Source organism: the organism of the source record quoted next, unplaced genomic scaffold (assembly GCF_019419815.1).
Source record: "Pyrus x bretschneideri cultivar Hongxiangsu unplaced genomic scaffold, Pyrus_bretschneideri_v1 Contig6, whole genome shotgun sequence".
NCBI classification, from domain to species: Eukaryota; Viridiplantae; Streptophyta; class Magnoliopsida; order Rosales; family Rosaceae; genus Pyrus; species Pyrus x bretschneideri.
The window spans coordinates 8438080-8464126 of NW_025999798.1; the positions used below are offsets into that span (position 1 = coordinate 8438080).

The 26047-nt window shown below is 37.7% G+C and overlaps 3 protein-coding genes across 7 annotated transcripts; 2 read left to right on the forward strand and 1 right to left on the reverse strand.

Moving 5' to 3' along the window:
• Positions 1-1467: 1467 nt before the first annotated feature.
• On the forward strand, positions 1468-3338 carry LOC103943715 (pentatricopeptide repeat-containing protein At4g15720). The gene has a single exon (XM_009354056.2). It carries the CDS (start codon positions 1471-1473, stop codon positions 3277-3279), a length of 1809 nt encoding a protein of 602 aa, XP_009352331.2. The 5' UTR covers positions 1468-1470; the 3' UTR covers positions 3280-3338.
• A 486-nt stretch (positions 3339-3824) lies between these two features.
• On the reverse strand, positions 3825-14449 carry LOC103943636 (cysteine-tryptophan domain-containing zinc finger protein 7). Of its 3 annotated transcripts, XM_048571783.1 has the most exons (13): positions 13942-14449; positions 12731-12803; positions 12511-12635; positions 11999-12391; positions 10680-11905; positions 10076-10503; positions 7970-9972; positions 7705-7862; positions 7332-7492; positions 6744-6901; positions 5350-6192; positions 5131-5242; positions 3825-4026 (listed from the first exon to the last, which is right to left on the reverse strand). In XM_048571783.1, the coding sequence occupies exons 1-11, from the start codon at positions 14041-14043 to the stop codon at positions 5974-5976; spliced, it is 5046 nt and encodes a 1681-aa protein (XP_048427740.1). In that variant the 5' UTR covers positions 14044-14449; the 3' UTR covers positions 3825-4026; positions 5131-5242; positions 5350-5973. The 3 variants fall into 3 exon arrangements, with proteins under 3 accessions (XP_048427740.1, XP_009352237.2, XP_048427741.1); XM_009353962.2 differs by having other exon boundaries at positions 3825-5242; XM_048571784.1 differs by lacking the exon at positions 3825-4026 and having other exon boundaries at positions 4823-5242; positions 11999-12379.
• A 4020-nt stretch (positions 14450-18469) lies between these two features.
• On the forward strand, positions 18470-25244 carry LOC103943635 (sucrose nonfermenting 4-like protein). 3 transcript variants are annotated; one of them, XM_009353960.3, is made up of 14 exons: positions 18470-18630; positions 18818-19030; positions 19151-19241; positions 20467-20649; positions 21008-21142; positions 21263-21322; positions 21707-21796; positions 22138-22272; positions 22949-23093; positions 23170-23343; positions 23643-23706; positions 23835-23904; positions 24241-24355; positions 24502-25244. In XM_009353960.3, the coding sequence occupies exons 2-14, from the start codon at positions 18906-18908 to the stop codon at positions 24591-24593; spliced, it is 1479 nt and encodes a 492-aa protein (XP_009352235.2). In that variant the 5' UTR covers positions 18470-18630; positions 18818-18905; the 3' UTR covers positions 24594-25244. The 3 variants fall into 3 exon arrangements, with proteins under 3 accessions (XP_009352235.2, XP_009352236.2, XP_048427925.1); XM_009353961.3 differs by having other exon boundaries at positions 19154-19241; XM_048571968.1 differs by having other exon boundaries at positions 18572-18713.
• The last annotated feature ends 803 nt before the right edge of the window (positions 25245-26047 follow it).

Genomic DNA, 26047 nt, shown 5'->3' on the forward strand with positions numbered 1-26047 from the left:
CGGGACTGGTCACAACTCTTGTATTTCTTAAGGACGAGCGTACCTAGGTATTATTCAAAAAGAAATTAAATAAAAAAAATAGAAGTATGGGTAAATTATACTTTAACACCTCAAGTTTGGGATCAATTTCAACTTCTTATAAAATCTTTAAAACATTTCAATTTCATACCTGAAGTACTATTTTATTTCAATATAATACATCCGTTACATTTTTCATCCATTGATTCGTTAAGAACTGACGTGGCTGCCACATTTGTACTATGTGGCTACCAAATTTGTGCTACGTGGCAAAAAAATAAAAAATAAAAAATAAAAACTAAAAACGCAAAACCCCACCCTTCTTCTCATTCATAAGCCTCATAACCACCTCATTCTCTTCCACTCTCTTCACCACCCCCAATCTTTCATCCTCTCTTTTCGACCTTACAAAACCCGTGCTATCCCTTATTCTGCCACCATTTTCCGCCGAGCCACCACCCTCTTGACCCAATCCACGATTTCCCTTAAGGCCCCGCCCTTCTCCACCGATGTCGCTGAGACTGCCCTAGTGGATTCAACTTTCACTGACACCTAGAAGAAAGTGGCCTCGCACATAGACCTCTCCCAAGACCCCATTAACCTTCATGAAGCCTCGGCCTGCTACCCAGTTAAGGGTTGATCAAGGGCGCAATGGACGGAGTATGAGATCTTGCCCCGGACAAGGTTGGAGTCGAAGTGGTAGAGGTGGAAGGTGGAGGTGATGATGTGATGGAGGTTGGAGGAGCGGCAACTGCAATGGGAGGCGGCGGTGAAGTGAAAGACTATGTTTTCGGGGTAGGTAGCTTGACGGATGACTGAGAAGACGTCGGCAACAAAGTCACGAAGGTAGATGGTATCCAATGTCATGGCGATGTGGATGATGAAGAGGTCATTGTGGGAGTTCTGGTCCAACGAGGACCATGTGGTTCGGGGGCATCCTCGTCTGTTGCGAAATACAGATACTTCTCGAAACTTAGAGGATGGGGATATGGGTTTTGGTTGTTTTTTATTTATTTTAAACTTTTGTTTAAATAATTATTTTAATATTTTAAATTTGTTTATTAAGTTTTTAGTCACGTGGCATAAATGTGGCAGCCACATCAGTATAAATAAGGACCTCATATTTGCCACATCATCACTTAACAGTTTACTTAACAGATTTTCTAACGGATGTATGAAATTGAAATAAAATGATAAGTAAATGTATGAAATTGAAATGTTTTAAAGATGTTGTAAGGAATTGAAATCAACCTCAAACCTGAGGGAGTACAATGTAATTTACCCTAGAAATATTGGTGCGATTAACATTTGGGTTATTAATAAGGGGCATATATGAAAAGAGGATAAAAAATTGAGTGGAATATGCGAAAACCATTGGTTACCAAACGTCGTCGTTTGGCCTTTCATGTTATAAACAAGAAAGATCCTCGCGTGTGACAGCGCGCAAGACAAATGAGAAACCCCTTGAACCAAAATCTCATCTTTGCCCTCACCGCCTCAAACCTTTCCCGCCAAAATAAACCGTCAATTTTTCATCTCGTTGAACAGCTCCGGCACTGTAAAGATTCCGGCTCCGCAGAGTCACTGCATTCCGCCGCTATAAAATCCGGTTATTTATATGACACCTTCACCACAAACCATGTCATCAACTGTTATGTCAGGCTCCGAAGAATCAACTTTGCAAGCCAACTGTTTGATGAAATGCCGGAACCAAACGTTGTGTCGTGGACCTCGCTCATGGCTGGTTATGTCGACACGGGTCAGCCTGGAATGGCTCTCTGGCTCTTTGGGAAGATGCCCGAGTGTTCGGTTATTCCCAATGAGTTCACATTCGCGACTGTGATTAATGCGTGTTCGATCCTTGCTCATCTCAGAACTGGGAAGGAAGTTCATGGGCTTGTTGAAGTTTTGGGTTTTCAATCTAACCTTGTTGTTTGCTCTTCGCTGGTTGATATGTACGGGAAGTGCAATGATGTCGATAGTGCTCAACGGGTTTTTGATTCGATGAGTTGTAGGAATGTTGTTTCATGGACTTCAATTGTTTGTGCTTATGCACAAAACGCGCAGGGGCAGGAAGCGCTTCAACTTTTTCGAGAATTTATTCATTTGACGTCAGAGCGCCCAAATCATTTTATGTTGGCTAGTGTTGTCAATGCTTGTGCAAGCTTGGGTAGATTAGCTTCTGGGAAAGTTGCACATGGATCAGTAATTCGGGGTAGCCATGATTCGAATGATGTGATTGCAAGTGCACTGGTGGACATGTATGCTAAATGTGGGTGTGTTGAATATTCTGATAAGGTTTTCCGGAGGATTCGGAATCCTACTGTAATACCCTACACTTCAATGATTGTGGCTGCAGCAAAGTACGGACTTGGGAGAATGTCTCTTCAACTCTTTCAACAAATGATCGATAGAGGAATAAAACCGAACGATGTCACCTTTGTTGGGGTCTTGCATGCTTGTAGCCATTCAGGGCTAGTAGATGAAGGCCTCCAACACTTGGAATCTATGTTTGAGAAGCATGGAATATTACCGAATGCAAAGCATCATACGTGCGTCGTTGATATGCTTGGTAGAACTGGCCGGCTCAACGAGGCCTACGAACTAGCCAAATCTATCCCAACAGAACCAAACCAAGAGGCCTTGTTGTGGGGCACACTTCTTTCGGCGAGTAGGCTTCACGGAAGGGTAGACATCGCTGTTGAAGCTAGCAGACGGCTAATAGACTCTAATCAACAAGTAGCGGGTGCATACGTCACATTATCAAATGCTTACGCATTGAACGGAGAGTGGGAGAGCTCTCATGATCTTAGGTCAGAAATGAGGCGTACAGGAGTGCAAAAAGAACCCGGATGCAGCTGGGTTGAGGTCAAGGACTCAACTTATGTATTCTATGCCGGAGATGTGTCATCCTGTGCGCGAGGGAGCGAGGTGGTGGCTTTGTTGAGGGATTTGGAAGGGAAAATGAAACAAAGAGGGTATGTAGGAGGGAGTTTGGGACTGGTCTTTGTGGATGTGGAGGAGGAGGCCAAGGAGGAAACTGTAGGTTTGCACAGTGAGAGATTAGCGTTGGGATTTGCGTTGATAAGCATACCGAAGGGAGTGATCATAAGAATAATGAAGAACTTGAGAATGTGTAGGGATTGTCATGAAGCTTTCAAGTTAATTAGTGAGATTGTCGAGAGGGAATTTGTTGTTAGAGATGTTAATAGATTTCATCACTTCAAAAGTGGCTCTTGCACTTGTACGGATTTTTGGTAATTAGTATCCAGTTTGTGTTTATATCCTTAATAATTACGGATATTTAATATTGATCCCCGAAGGCAGTTTTTCTCTATGCAGAACGTCCAGTCTTTCTTAAAGACATTGCGAATTGAAGAAAAAGCTAGCTTCAGTTGACTCAAAGTAAGCGCCATATGGATTGAAGCGTTCCACTTAAAACCTAAATAATAAACGACACCAAACTTGAAGAAAATTGAGTAGATTTTTTCAAGACGTCCCAAATAGAGAATCTCTTTCTCCCAAAGGACACATGAAAAACCCATGAATTCTCCAAAAAGTAGCAAAAGACGTCTGGCCCTTGCATTGCCTTAAACAAACAACGTTTCCAATCTCCGAGTTCGGATTAAATTTCTGCCACATTCACAAGCAGCCATCTTTGCATTAACAGTCTAATGCTCATCATGTCGGAAAGTTTTCAAACAGAGATCTCCTACTCCGGCAGTCCAAGAGAGCTGTTCAACCATAGGGGTCGAAGCCTCGAGAAAATCTTCAGGAAAGAAAATAAATTCCAGAACTCAAAGGAATTAAAATACTGGAGGCAACACTGAAAAGAATACTCAATGTTGGAGTAAAAAGAAAAACAAGAGAAACAGAAAATACATGTAAATAACCAGCACCTGCTGCTGCCAGCGACCAAAGTCAGCACCGTCTTCTCCTTCCTAAACCAAGATCCCGCTTTGTGAATCAAAACCGGTAGAGTAACACTGATTCGATAAAACCTGTATCCTGTGGAAAGTATCCGACTTCCTCATCATAAAAGAACAAAACTTGATATTAATTCAAATCTACATATTTAACGTTTCAAGGCAAGAATCAAATCAAGAAAAACCTTGCCTATCTAGCACAATTGATGTACTACACCTACATCACAGAAGAAAAACCGTTATCTTACTACGTTTAAAAATAACAGAAAGAACTATTCGTATATAAGCTGATAGAATAACAATCAATTGAGAGAGAGAGAGAGAGAGAGACCAACACCACCATGGAATTATGGGAGAGTGGTTACTGAAAGTGGTGTGCACAGGTATGAACACCCTCAAGCATGGCTGCCTCTACAAAACTTTATCATTAGACAAATCAAAACGGAACTCAGCCATTTAAAATTGTTGTGCACTGAAATTCAATATAAAGCAGCCATATCAATCACCAACATGGATAGATCTACAATTTTGCGAAACATAATAGGTAGAACCTCATTCGCTCTTTGTAAATCTAACGCTGATAACTCAACAATCAATGGCGACATTGGCAAAATCAAGCTTGCAAAACAATGAATGACACCACATGGAATACAAGTGAAAGTAGCATGAAAACCAACAAGTTGAGTGCCACGGAAAAAATGAACTCGTTCACTCAGTTGATGCGGTAAGCAAACCAGTCTGACCAACACCAGGACCATTTGAACTGAAACTACAGTCACGGCTCATGAACCACAGCATAAGATATTATTACTGATAATAGAATAGCAAACTGCAAGCTTAACATAAACCAAAAACAACAACAACAAAGCCTTTTCCCACAAAAAGGAAAAATATATTTCTAAGTTACTTGTTAGCAACCAACTCCAACCGAGAAAAAAGAACCCCTGGTAAATTTTTGAAACTAGATATAGAACTTCAACTCTTAAATCTCAGTGTATCACAAGCAGATAGCATGAATTGCGAAAACAATTTCATGTGTCCACATCAAAGCATCACAAGTTATTGATGCAGAAGTAAACTGACACATCCTACCACATAAAAGGCAAAATTTATTATTAGAATAACACATGGATAATATAGGGTAATTCTTGCAAAAGAAAAACATTTGAAAACCTGTTTTTCTTACACTTGGAAGTCTTGAACTCACATGCAGCGATGGTCCTAGAGTGTACTCCACCATGTAGGTCACAAGTCTGAACTTCTCAGGGGTTGCTCAACCAAAGTTCTTTGATTATCACCTACACCAACATAAAAAAGTTTCAAGGTAACTTCAACATATTGAAAAATACATTACTCGAAAGACTCCTCCCTTGTTGCCATTAAAGTGAAGTAAAATATTACATACCTGAAGATTTCATTCATGCATCGGTCCTTGGAAAGTTGGCACAATCAACGTATACAAAAGCTTAGGCTTTTGTTCTACAAGTATAAGGGGAACCTTGCCCAAGAATTTGGTTTGCATTCCATCAAAATTTTAATAAATAGTAAGAAAACAGAAAAATGCTTGATAGAGCATTGACCAGTCACCACTATATCAGTATTCAACCTTCTCAAAATGGTTGCCTAAGAATATTCTTCCAATCCCTATAGACATTTTTTAAACCCTCAAGCTCCAAACTACAGGAGCCTAAAAAAAATATATAACTGAACTATTACAATATCTCCCAGCTGTGCTCCTGAACAATGAATTCCTCTTTTCCCAACCCATGAAAACTTATGGTTGAGCATGATTTGCCCTTATCGGCATCAAAAATAGACTTAACTTGCAAAAAAATACATTACAAAAGTTGGTAATCAATCTCACTTTGTACACATGTACAGATGAGTAATGAACTGTCAGTAACCGGCCTTCTATGAAAATTTTCAAGTGAAGGCCCAGGCGGGCATCCTTTCTCCTTTTTTTTTTTTTCCTGATGCCTGCCTTCTTAGGAGAGAAAGCATGAAAACGTTCAATATATACAGGGTTGACTTAATCTCTGGCACCACCAAATTTGGATCGACTTATGGCCTCCATTGCAAGCTTAACCAGACAGATAAGCTCCTCTAAATCTTGGAAGCTGAAATCAATGACCCTCCTAATAGAAGAAATAGAACCATTCTTATGTGCATCTCCCAGTTTTGCGCAAGCAGCTGCAAAAGCATTCTGGGATTTCCTCGAGGCTTCCATTGCAAAATTTACATCCTGTGTCTGCAAAATAATATATACTCATCTTAAAACCATTACCATACACTTAAATCTGTGCGAAAATATCTTACTGGTCTTACATGAGACGGGATGACCTATGAATTTATAATCCAACTAAGTATTTTAAAAAAACAGAAGTGAAAAAGAAACTAGTATGAGCCTACTGTCGAAACCCTGCCAACTAAAAGTCCTAGATATGCATTGAGTTAGCTGTCAATTAAGAAATAATCAACTTTCAAGATAATCACAAGTCACTCAAGATGCTTATAGGAAAAAAATAGGCTTGCTTGGAAGCTTTCATACAATATTTTTTTTTTTTTCTTTTTCTTCGCTGAAACTCCAATAACAATTGGCTAATCTAGGAAAACATGCAATACCCAGTGGCTGGAAATTTTAATTCAGCTTCCTAACACTTTTATCCGGTATACATCCATGATTCATAGTACTGAATCTTTGGTCCTGAATAAGTGAGTATCAAAATACCTTGAAAGAATAATTCTTAGCAAGTTCATAAAATTCATATTGAGATTGAGTGCGAGACTGAATCAACTTACAAAGTCAAGCAGCCTGACAAAATTAGATCGGTTATGAGCAGCAACAACATGGTTTCCAAAAACATGAGAACCAGCTCCGTTGGACAATATAGACTTGTCTGCCATCACTTGGTTGTTCAGGTTATCTAAATCTGATGCAGAAGACGATGGAGACTCACCTGAACAGAGAGTTTAAAGACAGAAAAAAAAAGTTGAGTTGTTTGATATTCTTTCTCAGTAGAAAGGTCAGAACACACCAGATTTGGACCTTCTGCTGTTTTTATCAACAGAAGCTATCAGGTACATTTTTATCAGAAATGACAGATAGATAATGGTAGATATTTCATTATTAGTTATATGATAAGTATGGTTCTGCAAATAACAGTAACAGACAGTATCTCTAAAGACTTGACATTTTCGAGTAAACATGTACTGAATTGTAAGTGATAAAAGCAAGGGGACCACATGATTGTTCAGTAACATAAACGATCAAACTAGAATAAATAACCTATAACTTGAAATCGCAACCATCTCCCAGTGGAAGAACAAAACTGAAACTTGACATGAAATCCAAAGATTATCACATAAATCATTCATAACCTCCTTTACCTAGAGGAGCCATATTGAAAGTCGCTTGCAACTCATGCCGATCTCTGTTTGTACTAGAATGTTTACAGTAAACAACCCTCATGTATGCCACCTCCATGCATTTGTAAGCCAAGGCAGCAGAGGCCACTTCTTGGCGGCTTTCATATTCATGGGCACATAATCTGTCAATTCAAAAGGTTTAGCACAGAGCCAAACACCAGCTATAGGAATGCAGAAACAAAAGCTTCAAAACTGTATAGTACATTACATATTTTATAAAATTAAAATGGGCCATCTCTGCATTAAATAATAGCTAATTGAATCTATTGGCTGAGAAAATGTCATCTGGTTGAGAAACGGGTATTTCTCTTAAAACTTAGAGCATTTAACTTACTCGCAAAGTTTAGCTGTAGTACTGTACACTTGCAACGTAGTTATATCTCCATGTTTGCCATTCTCACTACTGCAACTTTCTAAAAGCACGGCTCCTTGGATATACTTCAGGGCAGCTTGGAAATAAGCCTCACTACTTTCAAAATCAAACCCAGAGTTCTAAAACATAGTAAAAACACAGTATGAGTTAAGAGAACAGAAAAATAAATTTGTATCCATTATGTTATGTACTAAAGATGACTAAAAGTCAAATGAGAACAGGAAACCTTAAGATAATCAGCATAGTCTCTAAGCCTCTTGGCTTCTATCAAGGTATTAGTAGCAGTTTGGCCTGAGGAGTTTCTCACAGGACTTGGCGCACTGACATCTAATGCTCTCTGTTGATCAGGCATGAGATGTACCAAATTGCAATTAACTCCATTCTTGTTAGCAGCAGTCCCAGCCTGCTTTAGTGACTTTGGCACATCACCATTGACAATGGTATCAACTGGAAGCCCTTGAAACACGACTACTCTCTCAGACCCTGCAAAAGGTCTAGGGCAAAGAGATGGTGTTTCTTCTTTCCTTTCACCTTGGCAATGTGAAAACAATTGTGGTTTCCCACGTCTTGACTCATGTTGCATCTGACCACCCTCATGATTCTGAATCAGGTTCTGTTGCAAGGCGCCCTTCCTATTGGGGCTCTGTGTGGAACTAAACTTCACATCTGACGCATCATGGTCCTTTCGTTTTAGTTGAGTTTCCACTCCACTGTCACTTGACCCATGTCCTGCTTTATCCCCCCTACCAATATGATAGTTTTCATCCTTGACCTCAACCCACTTAGTGCTACACTTTTCTGGAAGATCGTGTCTAAAATTATTCCCTTTTTCATGAACATAATTGGGTTCCATCTCAGTGACATATCTTTGACTCTTCTTCGAGTAATCATTCACTGGATCAGAAACCTTCATCCTGTTCCTATCCAAATTAGAAGTGCCACTTCTAACAATGTCCTTAGACTGCAAACAGGAACCCTTGCCAGATTTTTGCACACAAACAGCATCTCCAGAGTAGTTCTTGTTCTCTCTATCATCTTCATGTGAATGATTCATGCCATGCTGATTACTGAGGCACTGACCATTTTCCAAACCATCATCATTACCACAGAGCAAATGGCTATTCCAAACTTCACAAGAAGGTTTGGCTGTGACATTGAATTCACCATTGGCATCTCCATCCTCGTAGCCTACTAATGAAAATTTATGGGATTCAGCATGACTACTACACAAAATCGATTCCTTCTTGGTTGTCCCCAATCTATCAATATTAACAGTCCCATCCCCACCCCAGCATCTTTCGGAATTATTTGTTAAAGGAAAACCACCATAAGCGGAATCATCTATCCCCAAAGCATCTCCCCTTGCTGAAGTAAGCCTGTCTGCATTGGAGGTCCTCGAAGGAGATGAAGAAACTGATTCCACAGGTGAGCCTTTTACTTCTTCAAAGTTAACTCTAGTTTTATAGGAACCTGAAACCTTTGAAGAGCTTGAAGTGGCAGCCAAAGAAACATGCCCGGATCCCAAATCCCTTCCCAATAAATTTACACCATTGAATGTTTGTTGAGATGCATTCTTTTTACTATGTTTCTTGGGTTGCCGGTCTTTTACAATGCTCCTATCCTTTTCCGCAACATGAATTGAATCAACTTTGGTGCCTGACATGACAATCTGGGTTGCTCTGCTTTTTCTATTTGATCTATCATCTCCATTGCCAGTACTAGACTCTTTACGATCAGACTTCAAAATCCTGGACTTCTTCTCCTTCCGAGATCCGCTTTCACCACTTTGTTCCTTGGTATATACCTTCCCTTCATGCCCAAAATCTTGAAATGTCTCCACATTATTCTGAGAATCCTGCCACTCTCTCATCTTTCTTTTCTTCATGGAACTATCTCTAGTACCTGTTCTCACGTCCAAAGCCCCACCATGCAATGAGACCTGAATTTGGTCTTTCAATTTCTTTGCAGAAACTTGCAATTTGTCCTTGGCAGGCTTGGCTACATCCTTTGTGTCTTCAGAATGACAGAGGTCAGTGTTTTTGGCGTCCTGACCATGTGCCTGGGATAACAGACCAGCACTTGAACCGACACAAACCTTTCCAATGTCAACATTAGAATTCGGGTTCGCATCAGCATGCCCCATATCTCCTCTCTTCGGTTTCTTAGAAGTTCCAAATGTATGCTGATCATCCTCCTTCTTGTTTTTCAATCTTACTGCCTTGGCATTACCTGCAGATATTGAACAACCTAAATAAATAGAGGCACTGGTTACTACTTTTGCACAAACGTGTTATGGCAGTAGGAAAGGGAAACTTTACAGATAATCGCATACCTCCACTTGTTTGCTTCTCCTTCTGCTTAGGTATGCTTTTTTCGATTCCCAAGTTTTGCAGCTTGCTCATATGTCGAGAACTAGATTTCTTTATCAGATTTGATTCTAAAGGAGGCTGGTTTATGACATTTGAGCTTAAACTTTTTACAGCTACTTGCAGGTGGTTCTTTGTAGAGTTCAAGAGACCACTTCCATTACCTGCATTTGGTATTTCCCTTGAACCAAGTATCTTCTTCCCTTGATTAGACATGGCATGAGAACTGAGATTCCGATCATAATGTAGGGCATCAACTGCAAGTACTGCAGATGCTGTTCCATTAGCATGAGTCTGCAGCTTATTTATACCTTCTGAAGATGGGATCTGGTATAATGCATAGAGTGCTTTGGTTGTTTCCTCTTCACTTATGTCGCATCGATTCATCCCAGGCCTACAAAACAATTTCAATACCACAGTGAAAAGGCAGCAAAACAGGCACACATACGCTCATGTGATTACTTGAATATCTGAGTGTGTGTGTGTGTGTGTGTGAGAGAGAGAGAGAGAGTGAAAAAGAAAAGGGGTGCAAATGTTATTGTCAACCCCAACAATGAGAAGGAAGCTTACAGCCAATTAAGCATGCTACACAACCACTTCTCAGGGAGTTGCTCTGGCTTAGTACCGTAGGGTAGAAGCCGCCACTTATGACAACTATCACAGCACACCCAATCTTCTTCTATAATGACAGGAGCTGCGGCTACGGGTACGAGCTCCAAAGCCAGTCCATTTTCCTTTGTTCCTTGGCACAGAATGGGAGCATCTTTTGACAGTAACCTATTCTCGGGCTTTTTGCCACTCAATTTTTCCTTCGGTTTATCCAAACATGCCCTCCCTTTTATATCAATATCAGCGGCAGGTCTTTCTGCTAGATCCACTTTATCCCTTTGTTCCAATCTTTTGGCCCCCACTGAGACTCTTTGATTACCTCTGACCTTATCCTTCTGTGACTTTGACTTCTGAATTTTTATATCAGATGGACGAACACCATGACCTCCACTCAATTTATCTGTTGGTAATACACCTATTTCAAACTCCATGCGTTCCTTTGTTGAAATATTAGGTGGCTTTTCATTGCTTTGATTTTCCTTTGACTTGATCTTGCCCTCAGAAGATAGCTTTGCTCTCTTGCTATGCACATTAGTTTTTGCTTGTTCACGTGATGGACCTTTCTTACCAGCATTGTGTTTGAGCAGGTCATGCTCTTCCTTGCATTTGTATACATCAGAATCATCTTTTGAGGCTGAAATCTTGTAACCCTTGCACTTGACATCATCCCTGAGATCAACTGGAATATCCTGATTAGATATCAACTCAAATGACTCTTCCTTCACTAATTCAGAGGAAGATAATTTTCCTTTCACCTCATTCTCATTGGCCTCCCTGGAAGCTTCAGGTGTCTTACCAATCACTTTCAAACAATTACCAACAAATATTGAATTGGGCAAAGGTGTCGCTTTCAAGTCATTGGGCACAAGCTCCTTGTCTTCTTGACTCACAGCTTCTGATTTCTTTTTCATGATAATTTTTGTGTTATTCTTGATACCATTCTCAAGCTTCAGCGCTACCGGACTTTCACCCTTCCTGGATACTTTCATTTTTATCTCCTTTGACACTTTGGCGTTGCCCTGTGTGAAAACAGTGTCATCTACAAACAAAGATGAATGTTCTTGATGACCCTTAGATGAAGGCACTGGTTTTTGTTGATAAAGCTTTCTCTTTCTTGCTAAGCAAAGCAAACTGTCATGGAGTGGTGATATCAATGCATCTCCAGGAACAGGGAAGGAAGTCATAACCTGTTACAAAACATAAACAACGCCCATCAATGCAACAGATCATTTTAGGTCCATCTACAGCAATAGAAACTGCACTAAAACATCTGAGCTTACCTGAATAATGTTAGTAGCAGTGTCATCCACAATCACTTGAGATGGAGGTATCATCTCCTTACTTTCCTCAGGGCTGTTCTCCAAAGATGAAGATGGAGAGCTAAGTCCAAGACCACTATATATTGCTACATTCTTCCGAGCCGTGTTATCAGGGTTCATTTTGATTCGAACCTTCAGTGTCCTTTGATCAGTTGGATTGCCCTGTCTGTTTGAAGTTTCATCTTTCAAGGAACACCTCTCAGCTACTTGAGCAGAAGGCAAGCATGAATTCCGCTTAACTGAAATATCTCCAAGGAGGACCCTTGAATTATGTGACAAATTAGCATTGTTAGCAGTTCCAAGCCTCACATCTGGGGCTGCTTTTGAATAAGCTTTCAGATTCTGAGGAGCACCCTGTATGTTAACATAACCCACGAATGTCCACTAAAATAGAACTTTCCAATCTGACAAGATCTCAGCCATATATAAATCCTTCCTACCAAATAACAAATAAGAAGAATTTTATCACATACCTCTGTTAAACTTTTAGGAGATCTTGATGTGCTGTAGTTTATCTGCGGGGTCTTTGGATGAGACAAAATGGACGAAGACCTTTCATGGGATGGTAAAAAAGAGCCATACCCACCGTACTTTGCCCCTGACAGAACAATAAAGTCCATCCACCTGATGAGCCACTAAATTTACAAGTACAAATATGAAGCACTGTCTACTACTTTCATGTTTGTCACTTACCCAAAGTCTCAACAGAATTCCCGCCTTCAAAATCCTTCAGGAAATGGCCCAGAGCATTCTGAATTCTCTCATCCTTGAAAAATTCAAAAGATAGTGCCGTTACATACATTTTTTTTTTTTTTTATTTAACTGTCATTACATAGATAAGATCATAAAAAAAAGAAAGACTATAACCACATTGTCTGCACAGAAACACAAAGGGTAATTACAGAACGTTGCAGAAGAAAATCCTACTTTACTTTCTTTCTTTATTTTCTAAAGACGCCGATTGTCTAAACTTGTCTTACTGTTACCTAAAACCAGCTTAGCCCATCATGGGATTTGTTCACGTATCTGGCAATCAATAACGCTTTTCAAAGGTATTTTGATAGCCAAGACGACAGAATCGAGGAAGTGAAAACTAAATGTTAGTTTCAGAGACAAAATTTGGCCTACTAATCTCAACTCAGCTACTCAGCATTTGGAAATTTATAGGGGGTTTAAATATTTTGTTCTCTTGGACACTGAACAAACAACTATTGAGTTCAAATTCACTAATGCTTTCCTTGGATCAATAACCATATAAGTAATCTAAGAAGCATCAAAATGAAAAAAGAAAACTTCGGCTCATTTAAAAACTCTATATACCACAACTCATAGTCAATAAATGGCACGTACGAATAACTCCAAGAGTTCACTATAGTAATGCTGTTGCACAATCAAATATTCAGCAATCAGCCATGAATGTACTTTTTCTATACTTGAACCAGAAAATAATCTACATTGTATCTAAAGCCAGCCGAAAACACCCAGAAACTTCACTGGCAGTGTCCGAAGCATTTGTTTATCACGATGTGTTGGAATACAGCGCAACTTAAAGACAACTAATTATTGCATTACGTTTTACTATCCAAGGGATAAAAAATTCTACTTCACCCTGCAAACAGTTGCCTGCAAGTCTAAAATTCCAGTTTAAACTCAATTTCCTATTTTCCTTACGTTCTTACATTTTCTCGGAAACCAAACAAGCAGTTACAAATTACAATCCACCATTGTAATACAACATAGACATACATCAAAGACAGCATAGAAACTCTGTCTTAAGAACAAATTCAACACCCTATTATCTTCTTAAGATGTTCATATATTGTTAATCAACTCCAAAGCTTTCAGTAAAGATTCTATGGAGAAATTCGAACACGAATGAATCAATGAGACAAAGATGCCCTTACAATGTAAGAGAGATCGTTGTCCGGGTCAAGGTTTCCCTCGTCATCATCCTTGTAATTGCGAGGAGCCTCACCTTCTTCAAGCTCAGTATTATTCCCCTCCATCACAACCAACCTTACCAAACCCTAACCCTAACCTACCTCTAACCCCAAAACCCCAACCTTTTCACCCCTTCACGCACCGACCTTCCCTAAAGTCCAGCATCAGTCCAATCCCCAAAATACCCTCTCCGACCCACCAATGCTCTCGGAAAACCCAACAAAACCCAGAACCAGATTCTCCGATAACCGAACTTTCACAGTAGGAATTTCAAAACCCCCCTATGAAAAACAATCCCCAAAAATATTAAATAAAAATTCACTGAATTCATATTATGTCAAAGCTCTTCCGGTGGAAGTCTCCGATCACCGGTTCCGGGATCGACGGCGGAGATTGGTCGGGGCCGATCAGTGCTGATTATTGATTGGCTGCAACGGGTTTCGACGGATTGATTCAATTTTACGCACACTCTCTCTTCTTCTTCTCTTTGTTGGTGTACAATTTTATTAATTTATTAATTTATTTTATTTCTGCCTTGCTTTCCTTATTTTTGCCCCTTTTTCTATTTTTCTATTTATTTTTATTTCTGATTTGTTTCTCCTTTTGGTTTGCGATTTTTTATTTAATTTATTTTTTCACGTATAATTTTGGCGCATGAAAGAAGGGGTGCATTTATTACGATAGCTTCAAATTTTGGGAAGTCGGAGGCACCGGTTTCTGATGAAACGGCGCCGTTTGCCACGTGTTGTCGGTTGGGCGAGATATGCTGCCGCGTATTTGTCGCGCGGAATGCGGACCTTGGTTTTGTTATGATATCGAAACGTTGGATTGGGACATGACTACGTAAGCAACGTGGTGCAACAATAACATAGTTGAAATAAACTCTCTTTTAATAAATAAGTACGTTAATCAACATTTAAGTAAAAATCTAATCATTGATATTCACTTCATTTAGTTTATAAAATTTGGTCTCACTAGCTTACTCATTTCTTAGTTAATCGTTATCTTGTTCATCTTTGAGATTGCCCACTTAGATTTTGTACATCCTCACTTTGATCATTCTACAAAGCTGCAACCAAGTTAAAACATCGTTCACCATCCTATACTCCGAGATTTTTAAATGTAGAAATGCTGAATGCATTTCTCAACTTTTATGTTTTTTATAGTACTTATTATCCTAAACATATGAACGAGTTAAAAGTATAAGTTAGTAAACTTAATAAACAATAGTAACTAATACTGTCACTAGTAATTCATCCATGTCGTGGTTGCAGCATGATTAAAACAACGTAAGTTCACGATCCCTTCAATCCATCAGTAAATCACCCATGTCGCGGTTGCAACATAGTTGAAACAATGTCTACTATTGCTGAGTGCAAACATCGACGCCCATACTATAAAGAGAAAACGATCAATTACAAAGACCAAAGATACGCCTAGTAGATAAAAAGGAGCACAACTTCACATAATTGTAGATTCATAACTTCTGCTGCTTTGACTACCTCCAGAAACCCTTCACTGCTTGAAATTTTCTTGTTACTTGAGCCTAGAGGTCAGAAAGACATTATTTCCTTTGAACCATGTTTCTTCTTCCCTTGGGATTCTGATCAAGATGTAAGACATCAACTGCAAGTACTGCAGATGTTGTTCCATTAGCATGATTCTGCAACTTATTTATACCTTCTGAATACCGCATCTGGTATAATCCATGGAGTGCTTTAGTTGTTTCCTCTTCACTGATGTCGCATCGATTCATCCCAGGCCTACAAACCAATTTCAATACCACGGTGAAAAGGCAACAAAACACGCACACATACGCTTCATGCAAATTTTATAACGTGAAACCAAACAACCGCGCAGGAAGCTTACAGCCAAACAACCGAGCAGAAAGTTCAGGACTTTTTAACCCAAGTTCCAAGTAGAAATTCAAACACAAATCAATGAGACAAAGATGGCCTTACTTACAGCGTAAGAGAGATCGTTGCAGATCAACGTTTTCTTCATCAGCGTTCATAGCAAGAAGTCTTGCGGCTTGTGGACGGCTCAGTTTATCCCCCTTCTTCATAGTAGGGACTTCTTTCGCTTGTGGACGGCATTTCTCGACGTCCTCCGGCGTTCATCACTGATGCTGAAGGACGATTGACTGACGAAATCAATCCTGTCTATGAAGCATGGATTCAACTGAACCAATTTGTGACTGTGAACAAGATATTTGCTCCTGATGCCTGGAAAACCCTTCAGTAACGTTATGCCTCCTCTTGGCATAATCGTGTTGTTAAGCTTCGAGGTGAGTTCATGAACTTTTGATCGGTGATCTTTTTGTCACTGACATTCTGGATCGGATTAACTCTTTGGTGGCTGCTATCACGAACAACGTTGGCCCCTTGTATGAAAACACAGTAGCCTCTGTAAGCCAGCGAGTCTCCCATAACCCATGCTGCCACACTTGGTCTTCGGGTCATTGTATAAATATCCATTCTATGAGAAATTTTTTTGCTACACTTCTATCTATGCTCCGATACTGTATGCATTGTAATAAGATTCATCCACTCTGTGCACTCTTATTTATTTTAAATTTAGAATTTGGTTTTAATTTATTCGTACTTTTACGCACTACTTTCACATTATGGTTTCGGTATCCTTCGGATGTCGGTCAACATGCTTCGATTTAGTATTCATATGGATATTCGAGTTGGGATGTGTCAATTTTTATCTTCTCACATCATATTCTTTATTTGTGCTGCTATCGAATTAAATAAATAAATAAATAAAAACAACAACAACCATAATTAAATTAGAGCACATGCAAAGAAAAAGATTGTGCGTCTTATCATTTTACAAGCCTCCTACCACAGGCGTGCGTGCGCTTTTTTTTTTTTTTTTTTTTTTTTTTCACTTAAGTTATTGTTGTTTTTTATTATTATTATTATTATTATTTTTGAAAAAAACATGAACTTACTAACTACCCAACGTGGTTTGTTTTTTGTAAAATTCTAATGGGAGAAGGCAATTTGCATATGAGGGAAGTTTCACATTTTTTAACTTCTTTTTATATATACTAGCTTCTTACCAAACATTAATGCGTGTGGTAATTTTTTTTTAGTTTAAACTTTATATTATTTTGAATATTAATTTATTTGAAAGTTAATTTACAGTGTATAATTTTTAAAAATGGTTAGTAACTCCATGTATGTGGGTTTTTTTTTTTTTTTTTTTTACTAATTGTCCTTATTTAATTAAATTGTCTCTTTAAAAGTAGTAAGAAGAAGGGGCATTTTTAGTACTATGAATATTTCATCAAATTTACCTTCTTCTTTTATATATAGAGATAGATTAACAAACGTAAGGAAATTGATTTATTTTTCTAATTTTTTTACCTGCCATGTGGTTGTAGTTTAGCAGCATAAATAAACTTTAAACTTTTGGACGGAATAATCACGTTATGTTTAATATTTTCACTCTAAATTGTTACATATAGGTCTATCTTACGTGTACATGTAAGATGAACCAAATCCTCGCTCATAACGACATGAAAAAGGAAACTTCAATGACATCTCACACCGTCCAAAACTTTTATGCAGTTTAACTTTTACCATTTATATTTTCATGATTACATCACAGTAATGGTTTGCACACCACTGTTCATTATCCAGAGTTTTGGAAAATTTTCGAAGCTCCTTTGGTAGTAGTTGCTTTGCTTCTGTACAATTTTTTTTAGTGCTAATGTGCCCATTCATAGTTTTATTTCCCCCACCCAAATTAACTCCATGTTAAAAGACTTCCAAAATTAAGTTAAAAATTACTCATTTTATATATTCTCTGTAGTTAAAAAAAAAAAAAAAAAAAACAGTAGAAAAAAAAATGAAAATGAGAAACGAATTAAACCTCTCCATTTTCTTTTCTCATTCCTCACTCTTTTTAACTCTTTCGCCCCCCCCCCCCAAATTCTATCTCTTCTTTTCTTCCTACATTTCAACCTTTAATTCTGAACTGGAATTTAGGAATAAATATAGAGATGAATCTTAAATTCAGATATGATAGGAGAAAAAAGAAAAAGATAGAAAGGAATAGAGAAAGGAGAATAAAAAGAAAGGAATGTAACTTTCCTAGCGGCAAAGAGAAAAGGGGTTGTCGCGGTCATATGTGGTGCTTGGTTGTAGTTGCTTTGGGCTGGATTGGGAGGATTTTCATGACTGCTTTATTTTCCTAAAATCTCCTAAATTCAATCATTCTTTATATTTATTTTATTTATAACTTAAACTGTTACGAATATTTTAGAAATATAAACCGATGAAAAGAGAGTATTTGGTATTTTAAATTTTCTAAGTGAAAGAAAATATCTTAATGTAGTTAAAAGAAATAAGACCATAACGTGGGCACAGTAGCAATTTTTTAAGGAAAACAAAAAACAAAAAGAAAAATGGAAAAACATATCGTTTTATGATTTTTTAACATCACTATCAGAGTTTTCTGTCTTTTAGGGTTCGTAAATTAGATTCGATCGTGTCGTAACCCCTTTCTCGATTTTCTCACCCAATTTTTTAAAATTTCCGTCGTAATTATTTCCGCTAGGGTTTCCATTCCCCCAATTTAATTTCATTTGCCTTTTTCATCGATTTCTCGAAATGGAGGGCATTTCGCTGCTGTAATTGGTAGGTTTTCTGCCCCCAATTTCCACGTGCTTCAGGGTTTTTCCTGTTCAATTTTAGCTTCCAGAAGTAAAATGATTTTTTTGGTTGGTTTTCTTCTGGGAGTGTGTTGAATCAGCTCAATTTTTTGTTTCTTTTGCTCTGATTTTGGGATTTTTATCGTAAGTTGGTTGAATTTTTGTTTTTGCAGTAAATAGATTGAGCGGGCATGTCATTGGGAGTTTATAGCTTGGAGGGTTGAATTTTTTCTGAGAATATTTGTATGAATTTGGGGACAAATGTTTGCTACCAACATGGATTCAGCGCGGGATGTTGTTGGAGTTCCGAGCACGGTGTTGATCCCAATGCGCTTTGTGTGGCCTTATGGGGGCAGAAGTGTGTTTTTCAGTGGTTCATTTGTCCGGTGAGACTCTGAGTTTTCGGTCTCGAATTTTGTTTATATATAAATGCAATTTAATTATATCTGATTTGTTGGGCTGCTGTTATATTTGTGTGTGTTTCAAATGGTATGTTCTTTGTGCAGCAGGTGGTCTGAACTCATTCCTATGACACCGGTTGAGGGTTGCCCCACTGTGTTTCAAGCTGTTTACAGTGTAACGCCTGGATACCACCAGGTAAGTTTTTTCGTTTCGGAATTGAAGTATTTGAATTGTTGTTGTTGTGTAAATTCACGAGCTTTCACTTTTGAGGGGAATATGAGTAGTAGCAGTCAACCATGATTGATTCAGTGATCATAGATGATGGATTCATTGATAAAGCTTGTAATGAATCATATCAATCTTTACATTTTATAGGAGCAAAGTTGAGAAAGTTGATTGCAGGCCATGGAAAAGGGTGTAATGTAGTTGAGTTTTGTTAATAATCGATTGAAATGTAGGTGAATTTAGTTAGTAGAATCAAGTCATAGTCTTCATACACTCAAACTTGATATTGATGAGAAGAAATATGAAGGGTTAATATCAGGTATTACCATTAAGAAGTTTCGTTTGAATTATACTATATTAATGTAGTACTGAAATGGTTAAAGAAGTTTACTTTGGTTTGAATGTCCTTTTGGAATTGGAATATTTTTGTTGCCCACCATAGTTGAATTTTGAAGCACTCAGTGATCATAGGCATAGGATGATGAACTAAGTATATGGTATATAAGAACTAAGAGTTTGGAGACCTGTATCACAATATGAGCTTATGGAAGACAAAATTGTTGTTAATGAGCCTTGGCTCAAGTGGCATTGGATGGGTAGGGTGAGACGTGAGGGTAGACACCCATGGTTCGAATCTGCATTTAAAAAAGCTGTGAGTTGTTTGAGGCAGTGAAGTTAGCATTGTCAACTTTTGTATCTTTCTTGCCGTGTTCCTCATGGGATTCCTGTTTATGAATATTGCTCATTTTAATCTTCCATATGGTGATACTATGTGATTGTAGTGTGGAAATCCCTATTGGGTGCTTCATTAAGCTGAATTAGTAGTAATATATCAAGTAATAGAGTCAGTGCTGAGAAATTTTAGTCTAGGAGGTGATGTAGTAGTTGGTATGAATTCTGGATAATTGGCTTGGCTTACAGATGTATAGAGGAATATATTATGAATAATCTATGGATATCATATAATTACTATCGGGCTTTTTTATTCTTTTGAAATTTGAAAATCACATGTTCATCTCAAGTGGATCACCAGTTTCGTACTTTTTTGGTTGAAGTGATTGAATATGTGAATTTTTATCAAGCCTGCATGCAGTTTGATGTTAGAATGCTAGTACTGGGGTGTTCTGTGTTTACATTGATAGGACTTTAAACACATCATCAAAGTCTTACTTTGCATGTGTTTCTCATACTACAGTACAAATTTTTTGTTGATGGCGAATGGCGACATGATGAGCACCAACCTTACGTGAGTGGTGAATATGGGTTAGTGAACATTCTCTTGGCCACAGATCCTAATCTCTTTCATCCGAATGTAACTTCAGAGATGACTTCTGGACCTAATTATATGGAAGAGGATACTGAGGCCTTTAAGCGTTTGGTAAGAGTCATTCATTCCTTATCATTTAAGATTATGTATGTTTTTTACCTGGGGCAGCATTTAAGATCATATCATTGTTACCTCGAAATGTAATTCTCTTTCTATTAACCTTTCCTATAAGATTTTACTGAATTCAGGGTGCTTCAACATTATCCCATCCATGTGATGTGTTTGTGATTTGAGTTACTAGGTTGCTTATGGAATTCATGGTCTGAGTAACCTTTTTTCCCAAATAAAAAAAAAATCTTCCTTGCACTTTAACACTCATTTTATGCTCCTGTAAGCTGTATTTACTTTCTGTTATTTTTCTCCAATGAGTTATTGGTAAGAGTGGATTGTGATCTTTCTTACAACACAGGTCCGGATTACAGATGGTACTTTAACTGATGTAGTGCTGAGGATATCAGAGGCTGATTTGCAAAGCTCTCGTGATTGTATTTCTGTCTTCCTGTCCGCACACACCACATATGAACTACTCCCGGAGTCAGGCAAGGTTTGGATGATTTGTCATTGCCCTCCTTTATGCATTCTACATTTGGTTGGTGTATATGAATTTGATTCATTATGCAGTAGTCTCTTTTTTTTTCTTTTTTTAATCACATCAAGTTTACAGGTTGTTGCATTGGATGTTGATTTACCTGTAAAGCAAGCATTTCATATATTGCATGAGCAGGTATGTACAAAGAAAAATACATTTCTCATTGTTGGTTGAATCATGCTCTGCGTATTTGATTTGTGGAAGACGAAATGAATACATTCTAGCTTGATCTCTATTAGTATCAGTTTTAGTGGACATTGTGGTAGTTCTAAACTCATATTAAGTTCTATGTCATAACTGGAGGATCACCCCCATATATCTTTATGAGTCCCTTATAATTGTTTCAATTTGATCTTTTCACATCATTTTTATAAACCCAATTCAACTAAGGAATTTATCTAAGCTTTTCTAGTTGTCGAAATTTGCACGGTACCTTGGTTCTTCATTTTTTGTTGGCGTGCTTGCTTGATGCTGATAATGAGCCAGCATATGCATCTTTCTGAGCCAATTTTTTTCCAGGGAATCCCTTTGGCGCCTCTTTGGGACTTCAGCAATGGACATTTTGTTGGAGTTCTCAGTGCATTGGATTTTATTTTAATATTGAGAGAGGTATGTTTGAATCTGAAATGATTTTTTTTCCTTTGGTGAGTTCTTCAAGATGCAGTTATATCATTGTTATTTTGAATTCTTGGATAGTAATTTGATGACAAAAGTTCAAATATTTTAGTTTGAGACTTCCATCTCCTGTTTGTTATTTCTGTCGTTCTTCACTAATGTATACATTCTTAGGGAATTGTGAATCAGACTTTGGTAAAATTTTATCAGCTTACTTTATTGACCAAATACTTTTTAAGTAGGATTTTGCTATTAGTTTTGTGCAATGCTCGCACCCACATTTGAGTGATGTATGATAATTTCTTAAAATAGCTAACTTTATTTTTGTCTTTTAGCTTGGGAACCATGGATCTAATTTGACAGAGGAAGAGCTTGAAACACATACTATAGCAGCATGGAAAGAGGGAAAAGCATATCTAAATGGACAGATTGATGAACATGGGAGAGGAGTGCCGAGACAGTTAGTCCATGTGAGTGTTTTATGTGACTCTTTGTATTTCTGTCTTGTAAATGCAGTATTTACCGTTGATCAGGTGGGTTTTTATTTTAATCTGTGGTGCTAGATTCATAATTTGACAACATAACACGGCAGGTATCTGGCAAAGAACATCACCTGCTATACACAAATATATACATCTTGCATATAATATACATAATTTTATATCCTAGGGATTCATGCAATAATAAGGTCTTTATGTGTCTGCGTGGTTTGGAATTATTTTGAGATCTTATTTAAAAGACACAAGAAACTTATAATTTGATGCCTTTAAGAATCGCTTCTTGAGTACAGAAGCAGCCCTCCTTGTGAAGCTGTTTCAATGACTCTTCTGTTGCGTACGATGCAAACTCATTAATGATCATTTGGAAGCGTTCAAAACATTGTCACAACTTAAATCAGTAATAGTTTGTCTCCAGACAAGTAAAACAAATGTCAAAGTTAAAACTTGAATTCTGTGGTAGTATGACAGACCCACAAATGGGCCGTCGTATGCAACCACTGTCAAACTGATGCTCATGTAATCTTAGTCCTCGTTAGCATAAATGTGAATGTTTACATGGTATACTGTCTGGGTGACCATATGGTAGTTTTTGTAGCATGCTAGGTTTAATAATTTTGCTTTGACTGGTTCATTATTGATATTTCAGGCTGGACCATATGATAATATGAAAGATGTTGTGTTGAAAATTTTGCAAAATGGGGTTGCTACGGTTCCAATTATCCATTCATCTTCAGAAAATGGCTTATTTCCGCAGCTATTACATCTTGCTTCACTGTCTGGTATTTTAAAATGTAAGCTCTTTGGAAACTTACTAAATAATACCGTAGATTCAGTTCGTAATTGGTACTGATAAATGTCAATTTGCAGGTGTTTGCAGGTACTTTAGGCATTCATCTAGCTCATTACCCATACTTCAAGCACCAATATGTGCACTTAATGTGGGTACTTGGGTTCCAGAAATTGGAGAGACGAATCGTCGGCCATTAGCAATGTTGAGACCAAGTGCTTCGCTTAGTGCAGCTCTAAACTTGCTAGTTCAAGGTAAGCCTTGTGGTTGAGCTGTAGAATTTTTGAGTGTGCAGCAATTGTCATGAAGTGGGATGTCTTCTCCAATAGATGTACACATATCCATGCATTGTGCTGGCATCTGCTAGCCTGCTACTGTAGGAAGTGGATCAAATTATCTGAATTTAAATTGTGTTTAAGGATTTGTTACGATTAATTTTTAGGTTATGCATGGATGACCTTGTATTGTAGCACCAAAGTTTTAGGGTGAGCGAGTATTTTAGATATGCATCCCATCATGCTAACTCAAATGCATTTTTGTTTTTGCTTTGCAGCTCAAGTAAGTTCAATACCTATAGTTGATGATAATAACTCTTTACTGGATATATATTGTCGAAGGTTAGTTGTAATTCTATTTGGGTATAATTACTAGTTGTTGTCTTGATTGATTGAAATAAATAATCAGCTGTTTTTTTTTATTTTAACAAACAATTACTGATATTTTTCCATTTACATTTTCTTGACAGTGACATAACGGCTTTGGCTAAAGATAGAGCATACGCACATATTAATCTCAATGAAATGACTATTCAACAGGTAACTGGTGTAATTCCTGAACATAGTTGTTTTCCGGTTTCCATACGAATTTTCTTCACTCTTTTGTGCATCTTAAATGTCATATGGAATGAGAATTCTTCAGATGCATTAGAGACAGATTTCCAATCATTTATTTATTTTGGAGGTCGGGAGATTTAGGGGCCTAATGGTTTTTTGAATTTAAAGTTGTGGTTTAGTTAGGTGGCTCCTCTTTCAGTTTGAAGGAATATTTTCTTTGACATTTTCACTACATATTCATACATTCTGGTGGAAGAGACCGTCCGGGGTGCTAAGCTTCCAGGGATGTAGTCTTAGTTCTTATCTTTGTTTTTGTAGGCATTGCAGTTGGGACAAGACTCATTTTCTCCCTTTGAACCAAGAGGTCAAAGATGCCAGATGTGTTTGCGCAGTGATTCTCTGCATAAAGTGATGGAGCGATTGGCCAATCCAGGTATTTCTCTATTCACTTTTGTATTTAGAAATGTTAAAGACTTAATGTTTCGATGCTGTTACGTAAGGTGCAGAGTTGTGATCATGTAGGGAACGATATGTCCAGCCAATCTTCCCACTTAATTTCCCTCAAATCTTGGATTTCAGGTGTCAGACGACTGGTTATTGTAGAAGCTGGCAGTAAACGGGTTGAAGGCATTGTTTCACTAAGTGACGTTTTCAAGTTCTTGCTTGGTTAGCTCCTAAAAACAATGGTTGAAAAAGCTAGGAGTTCGATCAGTGGTTCTCGACTTCACGCATGTGTAGATGGGCGCCATCTCCTCCTACCCCAACCGTTGATTAGAGAATCCAGTACCTTGCACGGTGACTTGTTCTCATTTCATTCAAATATACAATTGGATTGGCTTCTTGGCTTCGCCTGGTTTTTTTAGGATTTTGAAGAAAGAGGCCTGTAAATTGAGAGGAATTCATTTCCTCAGAAATTTGTTGGGCTTCTCCCTCCCTTGTTATTTACATTGTGCTGCCGATGTAGATGTGATGTAGCCGAATACAGCGGGGCTCCTGTATTACTTTTCTGTTGAAAAATTAGGGGGGAAATGATGGAACAAAATGATGGGGGGTGGAGGAATGCTGAACAATTGAAGCCATTGGGTGCCTACTGCTATATGCTTACTTGTAGTTGTTAACATGTAATTGGCTTTTTCCGATTTCGTTTCGTATTTTTCGTCTATTGGTTTGATCCTCAAACGTATTGTAAGTAGCAGGCAAATGGAGAACTCAATAAACAGAACCATGTTATGCTGTGTATTGGTTACAAAGTTTATCATTTGTAAAAAGAAAATTAAAATAAATTATCTAAAATCACCCAAATGTGGGTGGGACTTGGATTATTTGATGCCAACATTCTTGTAAGATTTTAATTATTGTTTTTTTTTATTTTTTATTATTTTATAGCCAAATTAGTCCTTGAGATTGGTATAACTATCTACTTTGGTCTTTGAGATATGAAATCGATAGAAGTGGTTTATGAGTTTGTTCAAAGTCAATCACTTTGGTCATTTCGTGAAAATTGTTGTCATATAAGGATCAAAGGGACAAAAATACAATCATTTTAAGAGATTTGGGCTAAAATGATTTAACAAAAATTGAAGGTGTTTTTATCCTTCTATTCTTATTTGACGGAATTTTTTGCAAAATGACTGAAATTGATCGTGGACAAACTCAGGAGTTAATTCTATCGATTTTAAAATTTAGGGACCAAAATGAGGATTTATAACAATTTTATAGACTATTTTGACTAAAACAGGGATAAAAGGTTATGGTTTCACGAAAAAGAAAACTGAGTTTTACACTCCTTTCTTCTTCTCATTGACTCTATTACTTGTTTTTGTACCTTAATTCGCGGTTGATTGATTCAGTCTTGTAGCTATGAATAAGAGAGGGAGTGCAGAATATAAAAAAAGGAGCGAAAATTTATTTTACAAAATGATCAAAAGTGTGACGAAATTTGAGTTTTATAAATGATTGAGGCAAAATTGTGAGTCCATGGGAGCAGTGAATAGTCAAGCGCGCCCATTCCCAAATATAATTATCTTTTGGAAGGTTGACTTTTGGGGTACAATGAAAATGGAAAAGTCAGGTTTGTAGGAAATCTTTGTTTTTAATATTAGTTTTATCTTTATACAATAAAATA

What these genes read in the sequence shown, in the direction of transcription:
- LOC103943715 (XM_009354056.2), top strand. Translation starts at nt 1,471, where the DNA reads ATGAGAAACCCCTTGAACCAAAATCTCATCTTTGCCCTCACCGCCTCA.
- LOC103943636 (XM_048571783.1), bottom strand. Translation starts at nt 14,043, where the DNA reads ATGGAGGGGAATAATACTGAGCTTGAAGAAGGTGAGGCTCCTCGCAAT. An exon ending in GAATTCTGTTGAGACTTTGG is followed by an intron (nt 12,636 to 12,730) that starts GTAAGTGACAAA and finishes TTGTTCTGTCAG; the next exon opens with GGGCAAAGTACGGTGGGTAT. An exon ending in TTGTCAGGCTGCTTGACTTT is followed by an intron (nt 6,193 to 6,743) that starts GTAAGTTGATTC and finishes ATTATTTTGCAG; the next exon opens with ACACAGGATGTAAATTTTGC.
- LOC103943635 (XM_009353960.3), top strand. Translation starts at nt 18,906, where the DNA reads ATGTTTGCTACCAACATGGATTCAGCGCGGGATGTTGTTGGAGTTCCG. An exon ending in CTGAGGCCTTTAAGCGTTTG is followed by an intron (nt 20,650 to 21,007) that starts GTAAGAGTCATT and finishes CTTACAACACAG; the next exon opens with GTCCGGATTACAGATGGTAC. An exon ending in TACTCCCGGAGTCAGGCAAG is followed by an intron (nt 21,143 to 21,262) that starts GTTTGGATGATT and finishes TCAAGTTTACAG; the next exon opens with GTTGTTGCATTGGATGTTGA.